The 19,918-nt window shown below is 39.2% G+C and overlaps 1 protein-coding gene across 5 annotated transcripts in view; it reads right to left on the bottom strand.

Moving 5' to 3' along the window:
* Nucleotides 1-19,918, bottom strand: part of TRAPPC9 (trafficking protein particle complex subunit 9) — a 508,912-nt gene that overhangs the window by 446,797 nt on the left and 42,197 nt on the right. For all 5 annotated transcript variants that reach the window (XM_040585704.1, XM_040585706.1, XM_040585707.1 and 2 more), the window contains 2 exons: nucleotides 9,826-9,952; nucleotides 2,137-2,282 (listed from right to left, as the gene is read on the bottom strand). In XM_040585704.1, coding sequence (XP_040441638.1) covers nucleotides 2,137-2,282; nucleotides 9,826-9,952 — 273 coding nt within the window. The remainder of the gene's footprint in view (nucleotides 1-2,136; nucleotides 2,283-9,825; nucleotides 9,953-19,918) is intronic.

Raw genomic sequence — 19,918 nt, 5'->3', positions numbered from 1 at the left:
TTGACAAGATCAGCAGTAAGGCTATAATTAAATGAAAAAAAACCCATAAAATCATAGAATCATTTAAGTTGGAGAAGACCTTTAAATCAAGTCCAATCATTAACCTAGTACTGCCAAGTCCAACATGACTAGGTATACCCAAGAGATTAAATGTTGAAAACCTAATTGTGATCAATTTTTAAGCAAATTAAAAGAAATAATATAAGCTATTTTCCAAATAGTTCCTTAATGAGAAAGCACTTTAAGATCTTCCCACATCTATATTTTTAATATTTCTTACCCTTTACTTAATTTTTATTTATCTTTTTTTTTAATTTATCCTTTACCTTTTGAAATCAAAGTAGTAGTGCAACAAAGTAGCACACTAATCCATGTCCATCCAAACTGCCAAATAATAATTCATACCTCTGCATATCTCCTAATTCTTCACGTTTCAACTATTTATTGAAAATACACATCATCATAAAACAAATTAGAAAACGTGCACGTTCTTCTCAAGGTGAGGGATATTCATCTTAATCATAATCGGGGCCCACAGCATAGGCACATTAAGTCCAACATCTAACCTAGAAGATGGTGTTGAAGGCAGCTGTGGCCCCACATGTTAGAACAAAGAAACCATACTGAGAGAGTCTCCGAGTATGGCTCTGCAGGCCAGGCACAATCCTGATGGGACAAGCCAAGTGTCTGCTACACCACTGGAGAAAATTCATTTTAAAAGTAGATGAAAGAGGACTGCCAGAAGGGTGAAAAAGGAGAGGCACAAAAAAGGAGAAGTCTCAGAGACCAATGCAATACACTGCAATACAAATATGCTATCAGTAACAAGAAACAGAGAATACAGGAAACGGAAAGCTTTCCCCACCTCTCTCATAGACATTCATGCTTGACAGAGGCAGGGAGCAGGGGACAGAAAGTTCAGGTGTTGAGGAACACACATGCCTGTCCTACTCCAAAGTTTCTGCCCTAGCTTGTTCCTGAACTACTTATTTGAAGAATTAGTTGTAGCCACTACTGACAATGACCTGCTAAATGTTTAGTATTTTGTAATTCAAAGCACAATACAGAAAATCTAACAAACTTTGATGACATTTCAAAGTATTGTTTCTCTACTATTCCTTTTATTTTTGGTGATTACACAGTACTAAAATCAGTGACTTAAGGAGCCAAGTTAGGATAAACAACATTCTGCAAACTTCTTTACTGAATTTTTTTTACAGTTCTACCCCATAGGCACACAAGACTTTTTTGTGCTGACACTAATGCTTATGTTAAAAATTATCATGCATGTGGTATGCACAAAAGCAACAAAACAGACTACCAATATTTGCAACTTAATCCAGGATTTTAAACAAGCCTTGTAATCTATTTCCAGTGGCACAATTACTGCACTGAACAGCTTTTTAATAGATGAAATAATCCTCTAGCAGAAAAATACCAGTATTCCAAACATTGTTTACAGGGCTTTTTTGATTTTTGCTGAACTGTCTTTAAGAAAAACAGATTAATCAGACAGTAAGCTATTCTAACTTTGAGTCCAGTCATAATAGGATATCAGCTAGATGCATTTTTGTTTTCCTGAAAGAGATAAACTGAAAACCCATTTTAAAATCCCAATGCTTTACCATTAGGATTCTGTGGGGGATAAACTAAGGCAGTCCATTCCTATGGATTTGCATCTTTTGTCCAAGAAACTGCAGTTCATTCATCTTAGTTTCTTCGTGTTCAGGATGATACACTTATCAGAAAAGGGGAAACCCCGTGCATCTAGCTCAGGACACCACACATAACTGGCTGAGTTGGGTGCTGCTAAACAGAGAACAGAATGTGTCAGAATTAAAGTTTGCCCTGATTTTGCTTTTGTTTGAGAAGAAGATAAAACTAGTTTATCTCCTCTGAAAATTAATTTTATTGTCTATGACAATATTCTATGTCTATGACAAAATGTCTATGACTTTATTCCTCTTTTGAATTTGAAATTGTCCCATGGAGAACAAAGCTTTTCTCCTTCAGGACTTTAGGCTAAAAACCTGAATAATTCATATTACAGAAAGTAATGTTCAGATTTGCTTCACCTGACCAAGAAAGATTTTCTAATTTCATAAAACAATGGAAATTACTGAAAAATATTCTCACCTATTTTCTTATTTCGTTCTTCCCCACGGCTGTGCGCAATAATTGGAGAATATATGAAGGGGCTTTTTGTTGACACATTCTGACCAAGTAGACTTTTCATTTTGTGAGGTCGGAGGCTGGTTGGGAGGTTCAAGAGCTTCACAGATCTGTTGAGTAAAAATAATTTTAGATTTTATTCATTCTGGTTTATTTTATAATAGATGGTTGTGTTAAAAATTAACTGGTAACTACTAAATTACACTCTGAGCAGGTATGATGAAAACACCTGAAATGGGAAGCATGAAGTAAATACCTACAGTACAAATGTAATACCAACCCAAGGAAACCGAAGACAAAGTTTCCGAGAGCTCTCAGAAAACAAATACCAAAGGAAAAACATCTGTAGAAACCAACAATACCAAAACTAGGCAGGTTGGTGATTTGCAATCCAGCCATTAATTTACAAATTAAGTGTAGAGTGAACAACAGATGCACAAGTCCAGTGCAGAAAACAACCAAATATTTAATTTAAACCCAAACTAAAAGCCAGATAAAATTTCATTGGACAATGATAACGTAAATAAAGAACTTCTCCAAGGTGAATAAAACAGATTTTCAAACAGTTTAAATGCACAGAGTTGCTTCTGGAAGGCCCAAAACATCTTAGAAATTTGAGTGGGTCTGCTAAGCAGCCAAAAAGAAATTAAAAACAGACAGAAAATGAGTAATTTATTAGACTATATCCCAGTTAAACCTAAACCCCTCCAATACCATGCAGTGGAAACACTGGCCTTCCAATGTTTATGGTAAATTAAAGACCAAGTAACGGGCATAAGAACAAGCAATAAATTAGTGGATATTCAGTAAAAGCAGCAGCATTATAAAAGCCCGTAAGGCTCCTTCGTTACTTAGAAGTCAGGAAGCAGAGAGGAAAGGAAACACAAAAGGTGAATAAAAGCATCATTCAGAATCACAGCTATTTTGCTACAGTTTATTAAGTTTGAAGTATTTATGCTTTTAATTAAGAACATCATCAAGAGTAAAGAATCTCCCCTTTACAATCACTGATGGATTAATTCTCCAACTTCTTTAAAACTTGAAAATCAGGTAAAAAAAAAAAACCTACAGAATAAAACTACCATTTTTGCTAACTGCTAGAGGCATCCCACCATACTGAGGCAGACAAGCAAGAATAAAATAAAATGCTTACGCAACTTTCCAGCAGCAAACTTGCAAAAGATACTCAAAGATATAGTAGGCATATACCAAGACATAAACAGCAGAGTCTAGCTATGACCCTAGGAGACTTCTAAAACCAATCAAGAGGCCAAGTGCAAGAATGCTAGAAAACCCCAACTTGTTCAAAGATAAAATCCGTTCTTCTCTTTCCTTCATCTACCTACCACAGTAAAACTTACCTCACCGGAATTATTTGATAATGCCATAATAAACCAAAGAGGTTTTATATGTTACAGTACATGATTAAGTTCTGATGTTTTAGGAAGTTCTTCAAATACTATGACAGGTGCTGTCCTGGTTTCAGCTGCGATAGAGTTAATTTTCTTCTTAGTAGCTAGTACCCTGCTGTGTTTTGGCTCTGATGTGAGAGCAGTGTTGATAACCTCACTGATTGTTTTAGTTGTTGCTGGGTGATGTTTATACCAAATCAAGGACTTTTCAGTTCCTTGGGCCCTGCCAGCCAGAGGGCTGGAGGGACACTGGAAATAGGAAGGGGACGCAAGTCAGCACAGGTGACCCGAACTAACCAAAGGGATATTCCCTACCATATGGCATCATGCTGAGTAGATAAACTGGGGGAATGAAAAGGAAGGGGGAGACATTTGGCATTATGGCGTTTGTCTTCCCAAGTACCCGTTACATGTGCTGGAGCCCTGCTGTCCTGGGGGTGGCTGAGCTCCTGCCTGCCCATGGGGAGTGGTGATGAATTCCTTGCTCTGCTTTGCTTCGCCTGCGTGTACAGCTTTTGCTTTACCAATTAAATTGTTCTTATCTCAACCCTTGAGTTGTACACTCCTTTCCGATCCTCCTTCCCATCCCTCTGGGTGGGGGGCAGTGAGCAAGCGGCTGTGTGGTGCTTGGTTGCCAGCCGGGGTTAAACCACAACACGTGCACTAATAAAGAAACCCGCCACCTTCAAGTGTAAAGATCATAAAAAGAACTTAAAATCAAGTGTCTTCATTTTGTAAAGCAGTTAAGTATTTTGAAAACAATTCTGCATCATTTACAGGGTATCACTGAAGTAATTCATTTCTCAAAGCTACAGAATTATACTTAAATTTCAAAACAATAAACTCTTACTGAGAACATGAAAATCAAGTTCTCAGCACAGTACAGAAAAGTTATATCATCATTGCACCAAAGTACATACATACAAGAAAACCAAGATAATGCGCTACTAAAAACAACGAAGCTCTAAGGGTAACACTACATAGACATGTTACCTCTGTGATATAACACACCTATAAATTACTAAATAACACTACAAGTATTTTGGAACAAGAAATAAAGCACATCCATATATTAACTGTTGGTGATACTTAGCATCATCATTCCAATCAATTGCAGAATAACAAAACAAGAAGCATGAGGAATAAACTATGACAGATTCCTGAATATTTTAAAACCTCTTCTGATCAAATTTTGTTACAAATTAGAATGCCACTTACAGCAAAATATGTGAACAGTATTTATTTGAGGAAAAAAAAACCATTAAATTTGATAAACTCCTAAAAAAAGGAATTTTATTTTCTAGAGAGAGAGAAGAGAGAAGTACTTTGGCTCATACATCATTACTATATCAATACTGGCGGATAGGCTATTTTATCTTAGTGCACGACAGCAGAAGGAATGTTCTTCAACTACCTATTAGACAGCTATACCCTCGCAGATCATACACAGAACACAGCAAATTTTTAAATTCCTTTGTGCAAAAAGCTTCAATAATGTAAATTTTCTAGCTCATGACCACGACCAACTGAATTCAAATGAGTGACAACAAAATAATTTCACTAGCTACCCAGAAGATCAAAATCTTTTACATGGAAAAAAACTGTGTTAATTAAAACCAGCTTTGCTTAGTGGGAAATGAAAATAATTAAAAAAAAAAAAAAAAAACACCATTCTACTAAGTAAACAGAGGGTAGGAAAAAAAATGGCACCAGGTATATTTAAAGTAGTAAGAAAAGTATACAGGGACAACTAAAAAACTCAGTGGTGTAAAGAGGAAAATTCTTCTTTTAAGTGTAAGAAAAAGCATTTTAACACAGGTAAGTTATGAAAATTCAAACAGTGCATCTATCAGGATAGAAAGACAATAAATTCTTCTGTATTTTATTTGAGAAAACACTAGATGATGATTTCACAGTATGCTGTGAGGGCATGCTTTCCAATTCAACGTGCTTTTAATTTACAAACCTCCATTAAAAGAAATAAAAATTCATCAAAGAGACCGCAGTACATTAAATGTCAAACAAAAAATTCCCAGAATTCCAAAGGCTAAAAAAAATACATAATAATATGACAATATTTAAAACACATTAATAATAGACCAAGCAGCTAGTTAAAGGCCACGAAATGCACACCAAAAAGCCTGCCGGGGGGCGGCTGACCTTGGCCGGTGCCCCCCCAGGCCGCTCTGGCACTGCCCTCCTCGGCCGGGCAGGGGGAGAAACCTAACTAAAAGCTGGCGGGTCGGGGTAAGGCCAGGGAAACCACACAGCGACTACCATTACGGGCAAAACGGACTCACCTTGGGGAAATTAGCGGAATTTTTTACCACTGAATTCAGAGCAAGGTAATAAGAAAGAAACCCAAAACTTAACAACGCCTTCCCCCCACCGCTCCCTTCTCCCCAGGCTCAACTCCAGTCCCCGGCTCTCCCCCTCCCCGCAGGGGCGCAGGGCCGGGCCCGGGCTGGTCAGTCCCTCACACGCTGCCCCCGCCGCCCCTGCCCCCCAGGGGAGGCTCCGCACCCCCTGCCCTGCCCAGCCCGGGGTCCCTCCCGCGGGAGACAGCCCTCCCTGCCCCGCTCCAGCGGGAGCCCTTCCCCCCGCCGCAGCCCTTCCCCCCCTGCCGCAGCGCGTCCCCCCCCGCGGGCGCAGCCCCCCCGGCCCGGCCGGCCCCAGCCCCCCCGCCCCCGGGGGCACAGGCCCTGCCCCAGCCCGGCCCCGGCCCGGGCTCCTCCCCGCGGGGCCACGGGCCCTGCCCGGAGCCGCCCCGGCGCCGCTGCCCGCGGGTCACGGCCCCCTGCGGGCACCCCCTGCCCCGGGGGGGGCCCTGCCCGGGCTGCGGGGGGGGAGCCGCTCCCCCGGGGGCTCCGCGGGCCGGGGGCGCCGTGGGCCGGGGGGGAATCTCTGCTCCGGGCCGGGAGCGGCTCCGGCCCCTCCGGCGCTGCCCGGGGGCTGCAGGGCCGCGGCTCCCGCACATCCCGCTCCTCTCCCGCTGCACGTTGTTGTGCGGGTTGTTCCCGCTTCTTCAATACGGTCTCTCAGAGGCGCTGCCGCCGGCGCTGAGGGGCTCGGCCTGGGCCGGCCGCGGGGCCATCCTGCAGCCGGCTGCGTTGGTTCTATGGGACACTGGGGATGCTTCTAGCAACGCCTACTCACAGAAGCCACCCCTGTAACCCCTCCCCATACCAAAACCTTGCCCTGCAAACCCACTACAGCTATAAAGACCACCATATTTAAATAAAGGACTGCTAGACATTAAATACTAGTTAACTTAAGCATATTGGGTCTGGCTGAGCCCCGTGGCAGCCCTTGAGAGTGAGAGAGGCGGTGTTAACACACCAGGGGTTTGGGTACTGCTGGGCAGGGCTCGTACAGCATCCAGGCTGGCTCTCCAACATTCCCCGCGTCCCCGCCCCAGTGGGCTGGGGATGGGCAAGATCTTGGGAGGGGACATAGCCAGGACAGCTCACCCAAAGTGCCCGAGGGAATGTTCCATACCATATGATGTCTGCTCAGGTATAAAAGCTAAGAGAAAGGACGAGGAAGGGAGGGCATTTGTTATTTACAACTTCTGTCTTCTGGAGCCGCGGCTACACGCACTGAAGCCCGGCATCATCACCTGCTGATGCAAAGTAGAGAGTAACATCTTTTGTTTTCCTTAGCATCTGCATGTGGACCTTTGGCTATTGCTTCATTAAACTGCCTTTATCTTAACCCACAGGGTTTTTTTCCCCTCCCTAGTTCTGCTGAGGAGGGGAATGATAGAGCAGCTTGATAGGCACCTGGCGTCCAGCCAAGGTCAATCTTGCACAATGAATAACAGAATATAAAGATTTTGCCAAGCTAAATCGTTTCTACTACTTTACAGGTGTGGGGATGAAAAAGGTAACAGTGCAACTATGTTCCAATTTCACTGTGGCATTCCAATGTTTGACAGTATTTTGATTATGAAATCTGCATCCAAAATAAGCACCCCACATTAAGTGGATTAAAAACTACTAGACCATGAAATGCCAACAGTAAATAGAAGCCATCATCATCAGTAAACGTTTATGTTTCTAGAGGGCTTTAGCATGGATTGAATCATAAGCTTAGGTTACTCAACACTGCTCAAAACCACATTTCCACACCTTATAATTTATGTCTCAAAAATTAGCATGACTTTTGCTCAAAGAGCTCTGTAGTCTTGTGTCACAGCTACTTTCCAACTAGCTGGACAGCTGTACAATACACTCGGTCTGCTGTGTATATGTAACTGGAGGCTTTATATTTCGACACAACTAATATTTTGTTGGATTACAGATTTTTATCACTATGGCTTTTTTACTTTCAGAAGACAAGAAGAAAGGGATAGAAGAAGAGAAGCATGAACAGCAATTCTTCGCTGTTAAACAATGTTGATGTTGGGTTCCTCACCCCATAGCAAAACAGCAGCAACTATTTTCAACACTCACACAAGCCAACAGTGGAAATAAAAACCTGGATGGTGAGCAATTTCTTAAAGCTAGGTCTAGGAATAACAAGTAAATACAATGTGCTTGTCCGCTTCTCTCAACATACAATACATTTTAAATGAGGCACAGCCTTTCCTATTGCAGTCTTGGTAGTCTATTGCCAAAGTTTTGCCTGGCCTCTATATGCATGACTCCTATAAAGAAAAAGGATCAACAGGCAATTCCCGTATGTTCCAGACTTGAATTTTCTTCGGTATTCAGCATGGAGAAGAGTAAGAAAGCGCTATGCAATATATCCAGTACAATCCACCTCCTGCATGGTTTAAAATTTAAGCAAAAAGCAAACTCCTGAGACTAATTCCAGATTTAACACTTCACAGCTAAACACAATGCTGCTTTTTTAGCACAAGTTAAGGGTTAGACTCATAAGGGAACTTTAGCATCACATTTCTGCAGCTTTGACAACCAAGGCAGACAGATACCATACACAATCAGATTAAGGAAGGTAATTTTGGTTTTATACTGTGTAATACTAAGATTATTCCTAGAACAGAGATCAGCAAGAGGCACTAAGTGCCTGACAGCACTCTTGCTCTCAAAACAATTTTACCTTAAAAATGTTTTCTTGGAAGCTTTTGCATTAACTTCTCTCTACAATCACATAACTCAAGTATTAGAAAGGACTACACAAGTCTGCTTAATTAGCTTCCATTTTTTTAATACTACTTATTTTTTCTTTCTTAAAAAAACAAGGCTATGTTAAAATTTGGACTAAAACTTTCAGGAGCAGAAATACAGGCCTCTCATGTATTTAGCTGGGAATCAGCCTTCAGCATGTACTTACCAGGGAACTCACATAACACATAGACACAGTCTTTTTCTTCAGTAAAGGCAGGAAAATAATTTTTTAGGAAGTTACAAAGTACGTAGTAAAACTAGTTTTATCAAGAAAAATGGTCAGACTAAAATGTTCATTTTCATTTTAGAGACTAAAAGTAACCTGAAAATAAATAGAATTTTCACTCTTCGGTAATACACTTTACTATCTGTCTGTGATACTAGAAGTCTTGCCTCATGAGATGTCTGATGACATCCCACTGAAAGCTCAAATCTCTCTGAGAACTCCTTTCAATAACTTCTACCGTATTTTTTCTGAAGAGCAATTAAATTTCCTTCAAAAAGCCACTTCTTGACAAAGGGGGTATTTTAGCCTTTTATTATTGATGCCCAATGACTGTTTTCTCTAATACGTAATGCTAGGCTTTAATAAAACAAAGTATTATTCATTGGACTGACTGCATGATGTGCACACAGGCACAAAAAGGAACATAGATTTAGAATAGGCCAGTGAAGATGCCAGCATGAAAATGCAGCACCTGGAAAGGAACAGCTATAAAAAAGCATCAGTTCCAGCTGAGTTCCAAGCTCCATGATGGAGACAGCATCCAACTTAGATACCTAATCACACTGAAGGTCCACCACTTAAATCTCAGCTGCAATTTCAAAATACTTCTCTTGAATTGTATCAGAAACTCTTGAATGACAATTTAAAAAAAAAAAAAAACACAAAACAACTCTCTCCTTCTGAAACTAAAGGCCACAGAAAGTATTTTCTGCTCAAAGGCTCTATTTTTGCCAAAGATCTTCTCAAAACAATTAGACATTTTGACATTTTAACATGTTATTGTGAACAACTTACGTAAACTGAAAAGACTACATCCTTCTAGTATCCTTTAAAATTTGACAGGTACTGTGGAAAAATTGAAGTTTGTATTTTGGAGTCTTACCTAACTATAGGCAATTTGGTGAACGGAACAGGAGGTAGCTTCAAACCATCTGGAAGAGTGATGAATTCCATTGTACCAGGGCATTTTGCTGTGTAGCTTTCCAGGCTCTGTGTTACATCTTTCTTTTCTAGAAAATAAATTTGTTTAAAATAAAATTAAAAAACAATTTCAAACTTAGATGCACTAAAAGTTTAAAATGAAGTTATAACTTGAAGTTTTATTTGTCTTTCTGTATTTATACAAAGTAACTCTAATGGACTGCCAACGAATTTTTGCATACAATGCCTAGAGTTATGCTCCAGAAACCTTAATGGATGGATCAAATATAATTAAGTCATCAAACAAGACAGTTTTCTGGATTTTTCAGAAATTTTAAAGTGACAGTCTATACCTACTTTTGTTAATTTTTTCATTGTCAAAATAAAAATTTCTACAGTTTATCTAGTACATCTACATATCCAACACAATTGGCTTTAAGCATGTTAAGGTTATTAACTGTTATGTGAACAAGTCCTGCTCTGAAACATTAGATTAAGGCAAAGAAGAGAAAAATTACTTGTGGTGTTACCTTGTGTTAACTAATTACCTAATTTTTAATATAATTGTACTATGTTATGCTACTAAATCATAAGAACTGGTAAGAAAACTTTTATTTGGTTTTGCTTAAAAATACAAACAAACATTATCTGGGTTACCTTCAATAACATATAATAAACGCTTATGAATTTTATCCAACAACTGTTTTCAACACGGTATACATGGTTTCTCCAGAAAAAAAAAATGTATGTCTGGAAATACATGGCTGCCCTGGTTTCAGCGGGGATGGACTTAATTACCTTCTTAGGAGCTAATGCGGTGCTGTGTTTTGGCTTTGGCGTGAGACTTTGCAGTTCCTCAGGCCTTGCTAGCAAAAAGGCTGGAGTGGCACAAAGAATTGGGAGGGGACACAGCCAGGCCAGCCGACCTGAACTAGCCAAAGAGGTATGCCATACCATGGGATGTCACTTGTGGTATATGTACGTGGGGGGTTGGCCGGGCGGATCATTGCTCAGGGACTGGTTGGACATCGGTTGGCAGGTGGTGCGCAGTTGCATTGTGCACCACGTGTTTCTTTCGTCCTTTCCCTCTGGATTTTATTCTTTCCCTTCCTTTTTTCATTACAACTGTTATTGTCATCATTGTTATTATTGTTCTTTCATTTTTATTCTGTTTCAATTATTAATCTGCTCTTATCTCAACCCTCTAGTTTTACATTCCAACTCTCCTTCCCATCTCTCTGGGTGAAGGGAGAGTGAGCAAGCGGCTGCATGGTACTTAATTGCCAGCCGGGGTTAAACCATAACAATGGCCTGAACACAGTTATATTTATCTGATCAAAGGGGAGCCTGTGAATGGAAAGAAGCCCGAGAGTGCATGTTTAGAGGAGAGAATGAAATAGCTGAAAAATCTTACACCTATATGGTTTTAAGGCACAGTGAACATTCCTCCATATATGTGCTACCAATAAAAATAACTATCCAGCAACTACACTGTTTCTAGAAAATACTTCAGAGATCAAAATACTCAATGATAAAACAAAATAGAAAAGGGAACAGTCACAGCAAATACTGCTTTCAAAAAAACCTGCTTAGACAAGTGTATTTGGTTTATGCAGCAAGGTTTTTGTAGCAAGGGGTGCTGTAGGGGTGGCCTTTGAGAGAAGAGACCAGGAGTAGCTCCATGTGAGAGAGAGTCAGTTCCAACCAACTCCAAAACGAACCTGCTGCTGCCCAAAGCTGGGCCTATCAGCTATGCTGGTGGCACCTCTGTAATAACATATTGAAGATAGGGTAACAAATGCTGCATAGCAGCTGTGAGAGGAAGGAATGAGAAAACTGTGAGAAACATACCCTGTAAACCATGCCACTGCCCAAAACACCACCTTGGGCCTTGAAAGGCACAGACATCCACTGATGTTTGTGCTGACCACATCAATCCAGCTTAGTTTGTAAGCTTCTAAGGCCATGACTCTTTCAAAGCAAATAAACATTGATTTTAATCACCTTCACTGAAACTAATGCCAAGTAACTGAAATATTGCCTTGCTGGTGTCTGTGCTTCACTGAACTGTCTCGAGCCACTCACCACCTTCTATGTGCATGCAGGAAACATCTCCAAAAACACATTATTAGACATACACATACACTCAGATGAGCATAGCACAGCCAGGATTTGTACTTCAAGACTGTGTATTTTCATACAAAATTTCAGGCTACAGCATGCAGGTTGTTATTTGCCATGTTACATAAGCAAGGGCGCATAGTACGAGTAGAAACCACTGAGATGGAAAGCATCGCAGCTACCAAGAATGATGAAGACAACACTACAGTATGCGCTTAATTCTGCTTGAAACCACAGGTCTGTCATTCTGGAGAACCACCTTTTATTTCCTAGTGTGAAACACTGCCAATTACTGTATTCAAAGAAAGCATGCTGCCACTTGAGAAATAATTTGTTTATTGATTTTAGGGTCACATTTTTATTTCACACTAGAAGCTCAGCATGCTTTCTGCAAAGACAAGGCTAAAACAAGACATTTTTCTATGCTGACATTGTATGAAACGCAGTTTAAAGCATGCTGTTGCCAAGCCAGCAGCTGTATTACTTTTTATTTAGCACTGCACCTCAGCAGAGATGCTAAAGGAATCTACATCAATAGGACATACCAAGAAGCATTCACAATGCATAGGAGCAAGAGCTGTATAATCTTGCCTGAGAGCCACTTCTGAAAGCAAGTGTTGGAGCCTTTCTCCCTTGACTGAGCACCTCTGCCACCTGACCTCTTGGCTCTGAATCAACAATACAAACTTCTCTACTTAGTCAAATTTGCAAAGCCTGTAAGTGCCAAAAACCTGCTACAAAGTACTACTTTCAAACAGCTCTGAATTCTCCTAGCGTCTGCCTGGTGTCTTTGTATTTTGACACAATCAGAAATTTCAAGAACCTCCTGGGAGGATCTATTCAACTACTAAGTCTCCTGACCCATCGTTTAGAAGACTGCGATTGAAACTCTTATCACTGGTACTTCTTTTTAAAAGAGATGGAAAACAGCTACTCTGGGAGGTCTTTACCCACCTAGCCTCTTCATGCTTGTATACCTCAGCAGGAAAGCACTTGATCCTTTGACCTGTGAACTCACCTCAACAGCTTTAAAAGCCTGCCATGCAGCTGGAAACACTACTGGATACTCTTGCGTAGTTATTACAGAGATTCATTTATTGAGTGAGAAATGATGGGTTATTTTCTCATCTGGAATAACTGCATTCGTTAATTATTTTTTGCTCCAGTTTCTCTACAGACTTATTGCAAGATCAGGATCATAGAACAGCTGCAACAAAGTAGAACAGCTAAACAGAGCCATAGTCTGTACTGCCACTCAAGCACAAACTTTGCAGTCTGTTCAGTACAGCCTCCTAGTACAATTTCCCCATTTCACAACAAATTGTTTTCATTACTTAGGGCTGCTTCTGACAGCTAAAAATTCTGCAAGACCACCAGTATTCTTGGTAATGTTTTCCTGAACTACTTCACATTAACACAATGAACATTGGTTTTGTCCCAAAGCTCCTTCAAACCTTCTAGTAAGAGATCACAAAAATCAGAAAGCTTTGGTTGCACAGCTAGAAACCATTTGTGACTGGAAAGCTACTAAATGAAAAAAATGAAAAGATAGTTTTACAATCATGTTTCACATAATATTATATCACGATAACCAGCCATTGAAAAAAATCAGACAGGGACAGGAAAGAAGGCCAGTGTCGTGGTTTAACCCCAGCCGGCAACCAAGCACTGTGCAGCCACTTGCTCACTCCCCCTCGCCCAGAGGGGTGGGGAGAGAATCAGAAAAGAATGTAAAACTCAAGGGTTGAGATAAGAACAATTTAATTGGTAAAGCAAAAGCCACACACACAAGCAAAGCAAGGAATTCATCACCACTCCCCATGGGCAGGCAGGAGCTCAGCCATCCCCAGGACAGCAGGGCTCCAGAACGTGTAACGGGGACTCGGGAAGACAAACGCCATAATGTTGGATTGTCCCCCTCTTCTTTCTTCCCCCAGTTTATCTACTCAGCATGATGCCATATGGTATGGAATATCTCTTTGGTTAGTTCGGGTCACCTGTCCTGCTGTGTCCCCTTCCAATATCCCGTGTCCCTCCAGCCCTCTGGCTGGCAGGGCCCAAGGAACTGAAACGTCTTTGACTTAGTATAAACATCACCCAGCAACAACTAAAACCATCAGTGTCCTATCAAAGTTGTTCTCACACCAAATCCAAAACACAGCCCTGCACCAGCTACTAAGAAGAAAATTAACTCTGTCCCAGCTGAAACCAGGACAGTCAGTTATAGACTTAACATTTTTAAGCACTTCAGTAACCATGATTTAATGGTATCACACAAACAGTATTTCATGCCTTGGCCGGTTACAAAGAAAATTAGAACACGATTGCTATAACTGTATGTCTTAGCTCTTCAATATTCGAAGAAATTTAAAGTATCTGTACCTGGGCTCAGTCAGTACCCATTAAAAACTAAATTAAATATTAAAAATAACAATTATTTGTTCTCTGGCAAACAACTGGTTGATCTCATTCAGATCAAGTCATTATGTCCTTTGCAGAACAACCTACAGCAAGGTAGAATGAAGAAAGGGAACATTTGATGTCTGACCTGCCAATTACACTGGAAGACAAACAACTTTGTGTTTCCTTATGCAACTTGCTCAAATGTTGAAAAAGCAAGTTGGGAAACAGCCAGCCAAAAGCCTTCTGACTTCAATTTTCCTCTAGTGCTAAGCCCAAAAGCAATGTTTTAACGAAAAACCCTAGTGCCTGGGGTTCTTTGTGCTGGCTGAGCTTTTCCTTCCCCCTTGAAAACAGCAAATAGTGTTCACAAAGGAGAAGTTCGAGGAGACCTTCTGCTGCAGGCAGCCCCCAAGGAACGGCAGCCAGCTGGCCTACGCAACGCTCTCAGGAACAGTCTCAAATATCTCCTTGATAAATTATTAGTAACACATAACAAGACAGAAAAGTCAGCCTGACAGAAGAAAAAGCAAAAGTAGTTTCTCCACCCAGAAACACAGATATTTCCTTCACACACACACACAAAAAAAAACCTACCTCCACCACACCAAAACCAAGAAAGATAAAGAAAATTGCTTGGTGAGCCCTTTTAGAACTAAAGGAGAAAAAGTCAGCATCTGCTGCCAGGGAGATCTTCAGCATCACCCTGCTATCAAGATGCAGTGTATTCTTTAAACTATAGAATTTCAAAAAGGCCATAAAACATGTTAAGACCCTCACAAAGGCTTAAGTAGAAATTGAGTATTCATTGACAGTAACAACTACAAACTTCTTATCTTGAAGTTAATCACTAGAGTAAAGCATGTATGCAAAAGTCTTCATGAGCTTTCAGGTAGTCCCTCAGCTCTAGTTTCGGATAGATGCAGACGGGCTGTAAACATCCTATTTGTACTCAGTGTATCACTCTTCACTACCACAAGCAAGCTAATGTCGTAAGTGAAGCACCTTAGCAAGGCTTGCATTATCAGTCCTCTAATTCAGTATTTCAGTTGTTTAATTCAGCAGAACAGAGAAGGCCACCTCTAATTTGCAGGCAAGCGCCACCTGTTTTTCCATTACATTAAGTCTGATATATATTAGATGACAGTATTTTCTACAGGTTTAGTAAACAAACAACATCTCTAATATTTTTCTGAAAAATCCATGGAGCAAGTAAACATGACTTCAAATTGCAATACACCTCAGCATTTAGCAACATTTTCACACTGCCCTGATCAGCCACATTTCAGGCTCCTATCTATATTCTTAAGTTATCGGTTAGACAGGAAGCACACACAAGCTGACTGGCTAACTGGATGACAATATGACCAAAGCAAGTGAGAATTAATGGTCTTTTCTTCTTTGCCTCCTCAGGGCACCGTTAGTATCTACTTTTTCTGTGTATAAACCTGTGTCATGAAACTGGCACAAAATTAATATCTCTAAACTGTTCTCCAAACCACATTTTGTCAATAGACTCAAAAGCCATTTTTACTGAGAAAACAAGAAAGGCACCGGCAGACAGCATATTATATAACTCTTTCTTTGGAAAATCAAGCAAAATCTGTAAATAAACATACTGAAGATTAAAACTAATAAAATTCAGTTTGACAAGGAAAAGAGGAGGAACAACAAGAAAATAATTAATGCTACCCAGAGAGCTAGACCTACTGTCATGAACAGATGATCATGAACTATAGAAAAGAAAGTGGCTCCATCCACACAGAGGAGAGAATGAGAGCAAAAGAATTCAGTTATTTGTTGTGTAATAGCTCACCTTTGGAAAACAATTTATTAGCTTTACCACTAACTTTGCAGGAAGAAGAGGGGAAGAAGACAATGTTTTCCACATAAATAAAAATAGAATAGTTGTCTGTTAGAAGCTGAAGGTTTTCTACTTCTAAGACAATCACCACAGAGAGAGAGAATGGGAAGAGACTGACTAAACACATCAGGGTCTTCTATTACAAGATTTTTAATAATTATGTGAAATGTCTACACATTAAGTCACAGAGAGTTTGAAATTCACAGCTACCACAAAAATATTTTTAGTTACAAGTCTCATTAAAAGTTGACATAGCTGAAGCTGAAGTTCAGAAACATGGCATTAAAATGTCAGTATCTAGTTCTCCACCATATCTGAGAACTTCAGATGTCCATATATTTTGAATACTATAAAACTATTTTGTACATACAAAATCAGTATGTAAACCACTAAACAACATTTTTTTTCATGTTAAGAAATACCAGAAGACCTACCATAAAGTGGAGCAAATTAAGCATCGATAGTTTCCATAATAATAAAAACAGTTAAGGAGTGCTCCAAAGCTGCTTCTGAGTAAAGTAGGCTTTGTAAAAATCTGCAGATACAATGGCATAACTGTTACACACATCTGATTTTGTATTTTGGGTGGAAGAATCATGGAGACAGAAGATGGCAAGAACACCACACTCATTTCTGTGAGACAATTTTTCCCTGATAAAGTATTATGCAAAGTCACAGAAATTTGGCCAGACAGGATTATCATGATTCAAAGTTTCAATGCCTCCACTGGCACAGAGAAGAGACTCTTGCTTGAGAACAGGACAGTGTAATAGTTTAAAAAAAAAAACAAAAACCTAGACAACTGTCTGAAAACTTAAAATAAAAACATGTCAGCTCTCTACTAATACATTGTTGAGTTTTCCCATCCCTCTGAAAAAAAATTTCTTCGGTATCACTCCTAGATCTTACTCTTCTTTTCTTAGCACATCCAACCATATTCAATGGACATCATATGGGTAATTCACCAAAGAACATTGATAATCCTCTTTTAAACATGAATATTTCTTTTTATATATAAAATGCTACTTCCAGTAGCAGGCTTGATTCCAGTGCCTTCATTTGGATTTAGGCTAAAGAGAGCAGTATTGTTAAGTGTCACATAAAATTATTTGAATTATAGTGATATAGCACCTCCTAAAATAGTTTCCTTCCGTACAAAACTATTAGCTCTTAAAAATGCAGCACAAATTCTTCATATTGCCAATTAAAGCATGTCTTCCCCCAAGGATTCTTTTTTTTTCTGGAACAAAAAAAATGTGCAACTTGTCTTCACTTGAACACTTGTACCTTTTCCCTCAATTAATCAAATCAAGCTTCTTCAAAAGTGAGAGGTATCTACATGAAGATACCAATTTTGAGCTAAAGCTCAAAAATTTCATTCTGTTCCTGAAATACCTCAAACAAATTAATAGGGAACTTATGTCATAAAGAAATGTACTTTTTCATTGTAATGATTGATATTCTGCTTCATGTTAAGAATCTGGATATGCTATTGGCTGGAGGTTTTGTCTGTACCTTATCAACACACAAGTCTAAACAAAGGTAAATCATGTGTGAACAACTTTCAAGTTTGTTTATAATGCTAGGCAATTTGGATCAGTCTTCATTTTATTCACAAGACATTATTTTTTCTTTCATATAACATATGACTTAAACTGTTGGTCTTTACATTTTTTGCTGCACAAATTAATGTAAATCTTTTATTGCTGTTGCTACTTTACTCAGTCTCATTTATTTATTCCCTTAAAAAAAAATTCACTGAATTAGGATCGGAACCAGAGTTACTCAAGGAACACAAGGATAAGCAAATCATTATTTGAAATAGATAAGCATGTATAAGTATTGTGACTTTCCTCTGAGCAACCTTCACTTTCTACATAGTCTAAAAGACATGTATTTCAGGAAAATAAATTACACCTTCTTAAATAAAGCAGTTTGAGTGAAGTTACTAAATAAGCTAGTTTATCTCTAAGAAGTACCAGTTCCAGAGAGAGATTTTAAAAGAATTAAACAATCCCAGAGACTTTTACCCTGCTGCTACTATTTTGAAACTTTTTTTTTTTTAAAAAAAAAAAAGGGGGGAGGGGGAGGTATAAAAACCAGGAGTAAGTGTTGCAGATAAACTCCCAGGAACGTCGATATATAAAAGTGCTGAAGTCTTCTAGTACGCAACTGAAGAAAACACAGAACTAGATGAAAAGCAGCAAAATTAATGGTACTGCAATGAATACGAAGAGTTAAGTGGCTTCTAAGAAGCTTCCTTCTCCTTCATGTGCAATCTCAACAGTCTTTTATTACAATGTGAAAAAGCATTTACATTCAAGCTTTTTTAAAAATATATTCATTCTTATAGCATATTGTGCCACTGCTATACATAGAGAACACGAGATGAAAAGTCCGTTCAATTACATATATATAGATATATATACACACACATACAATTTTTTATATATACATACACAGGTAAGATACAGCACTATGCTGAAGCTGTAAAAAGACTTCCAATTAATGACTAAGAACCCACCACACTACTATAAATATTCCCTGGTGATTATATTGCAGTTTTCAGTCTACATCCTAAAATCAGTTAATTTTAATATTAGATGACCAATCAAACTAGCCCCCTTTTGAAAGATTCATTAGTTAAGCAAAAACTTGCAGGTACTTTGTCAACTAAAATACAATGCAGTGCATCACAACCAGTTCATTAGTGTCAGTTCAGTAAACCTCACTTCAACTCAGAAGTTTACTCAAGTTTTAATTTGCATTATATTCTCTGTTCAGTCTGATTAAAGCTTCATTCTTTTCAGGCCTTGAAATGAGTAACTTTTACCTTTCTAAAAAATTCATTTGCACACTATAGAGGATCCTAGGGGAAATGCTGTCCTAATTTAAACACAGTATTTGGGAATAATGTTCCTTATGGCTATAAAACATTGTAAAGTGGTGACAGGCCATGCCTATATTATCAAGTATTGCAGCACAAAAGGAGAGAAGCTGTAGAGCAAAGCAGTTGGTGCCTACATTAATGCAGACCTGCGAGGTTTACAACACAGGATCTCTTACTTTCATCTCTCAAGAAATGATAGCACAATCAAGCGTACTCTAGGAACTCTTCTAAATAATCCTGGCTCAGCCACGAATTGTGATACTGCCATTTTTGCCCATTTCCTGATAGCTTACAACTGTTTTGAAAAGCAAAAGCCACCTGATTAATAATCTCTTTCCTCAACTATACAATCTCATTGACTTCTTGTTTCTTTCTATCTTTTCTAATAAATAATTTATGTACCAAAAGGGATATTTTTTTTTTAATTCAGCAATACTGTATCGACTAAATTGCACTCATTTAAATGCTCCTTCATTCCTTGGAAATAAGTCACACTCCAAAGATCTTCCAATTCCTTCCCATTAGATCACAATTACCCATAAGCCTATTACTATTTGTTAGTTTCTTGTAATTTACTCAGTACAGATGAAAAATCTACTGAACTCCAGATGGGTTCAAAGGATGAAATTTGGTTTACTTTCATTCAAGAGAAGCATCAAGGGTCAGGAACAGGTGCAGACACTTTGTCACTACTGAGATAGCCACATATGTGTAAAGGCAGTAATGAATCTTGTCACAACAATCACTGGGATGGCCAGGATCATCAAGATGACTAGGATG

Source organism: Falco naumanni, chromosome 3 (genome assembly GCF_017639655.2).
Source record: "Falco naumanni isolate bFalNau1 chromosome 3, bFalNau1.pat, whole genome shotgun sequence".
Classification (NCBI taxonomy): domain Eukaryota; kingdom Metazoa; phylum Chordata; class Aves; order Falconiformes; family Falconidae; genus Falco; species Falco naumanni.
This window is presented reverse-complemented; position numbering and strand designations above follow the sequence as displayed.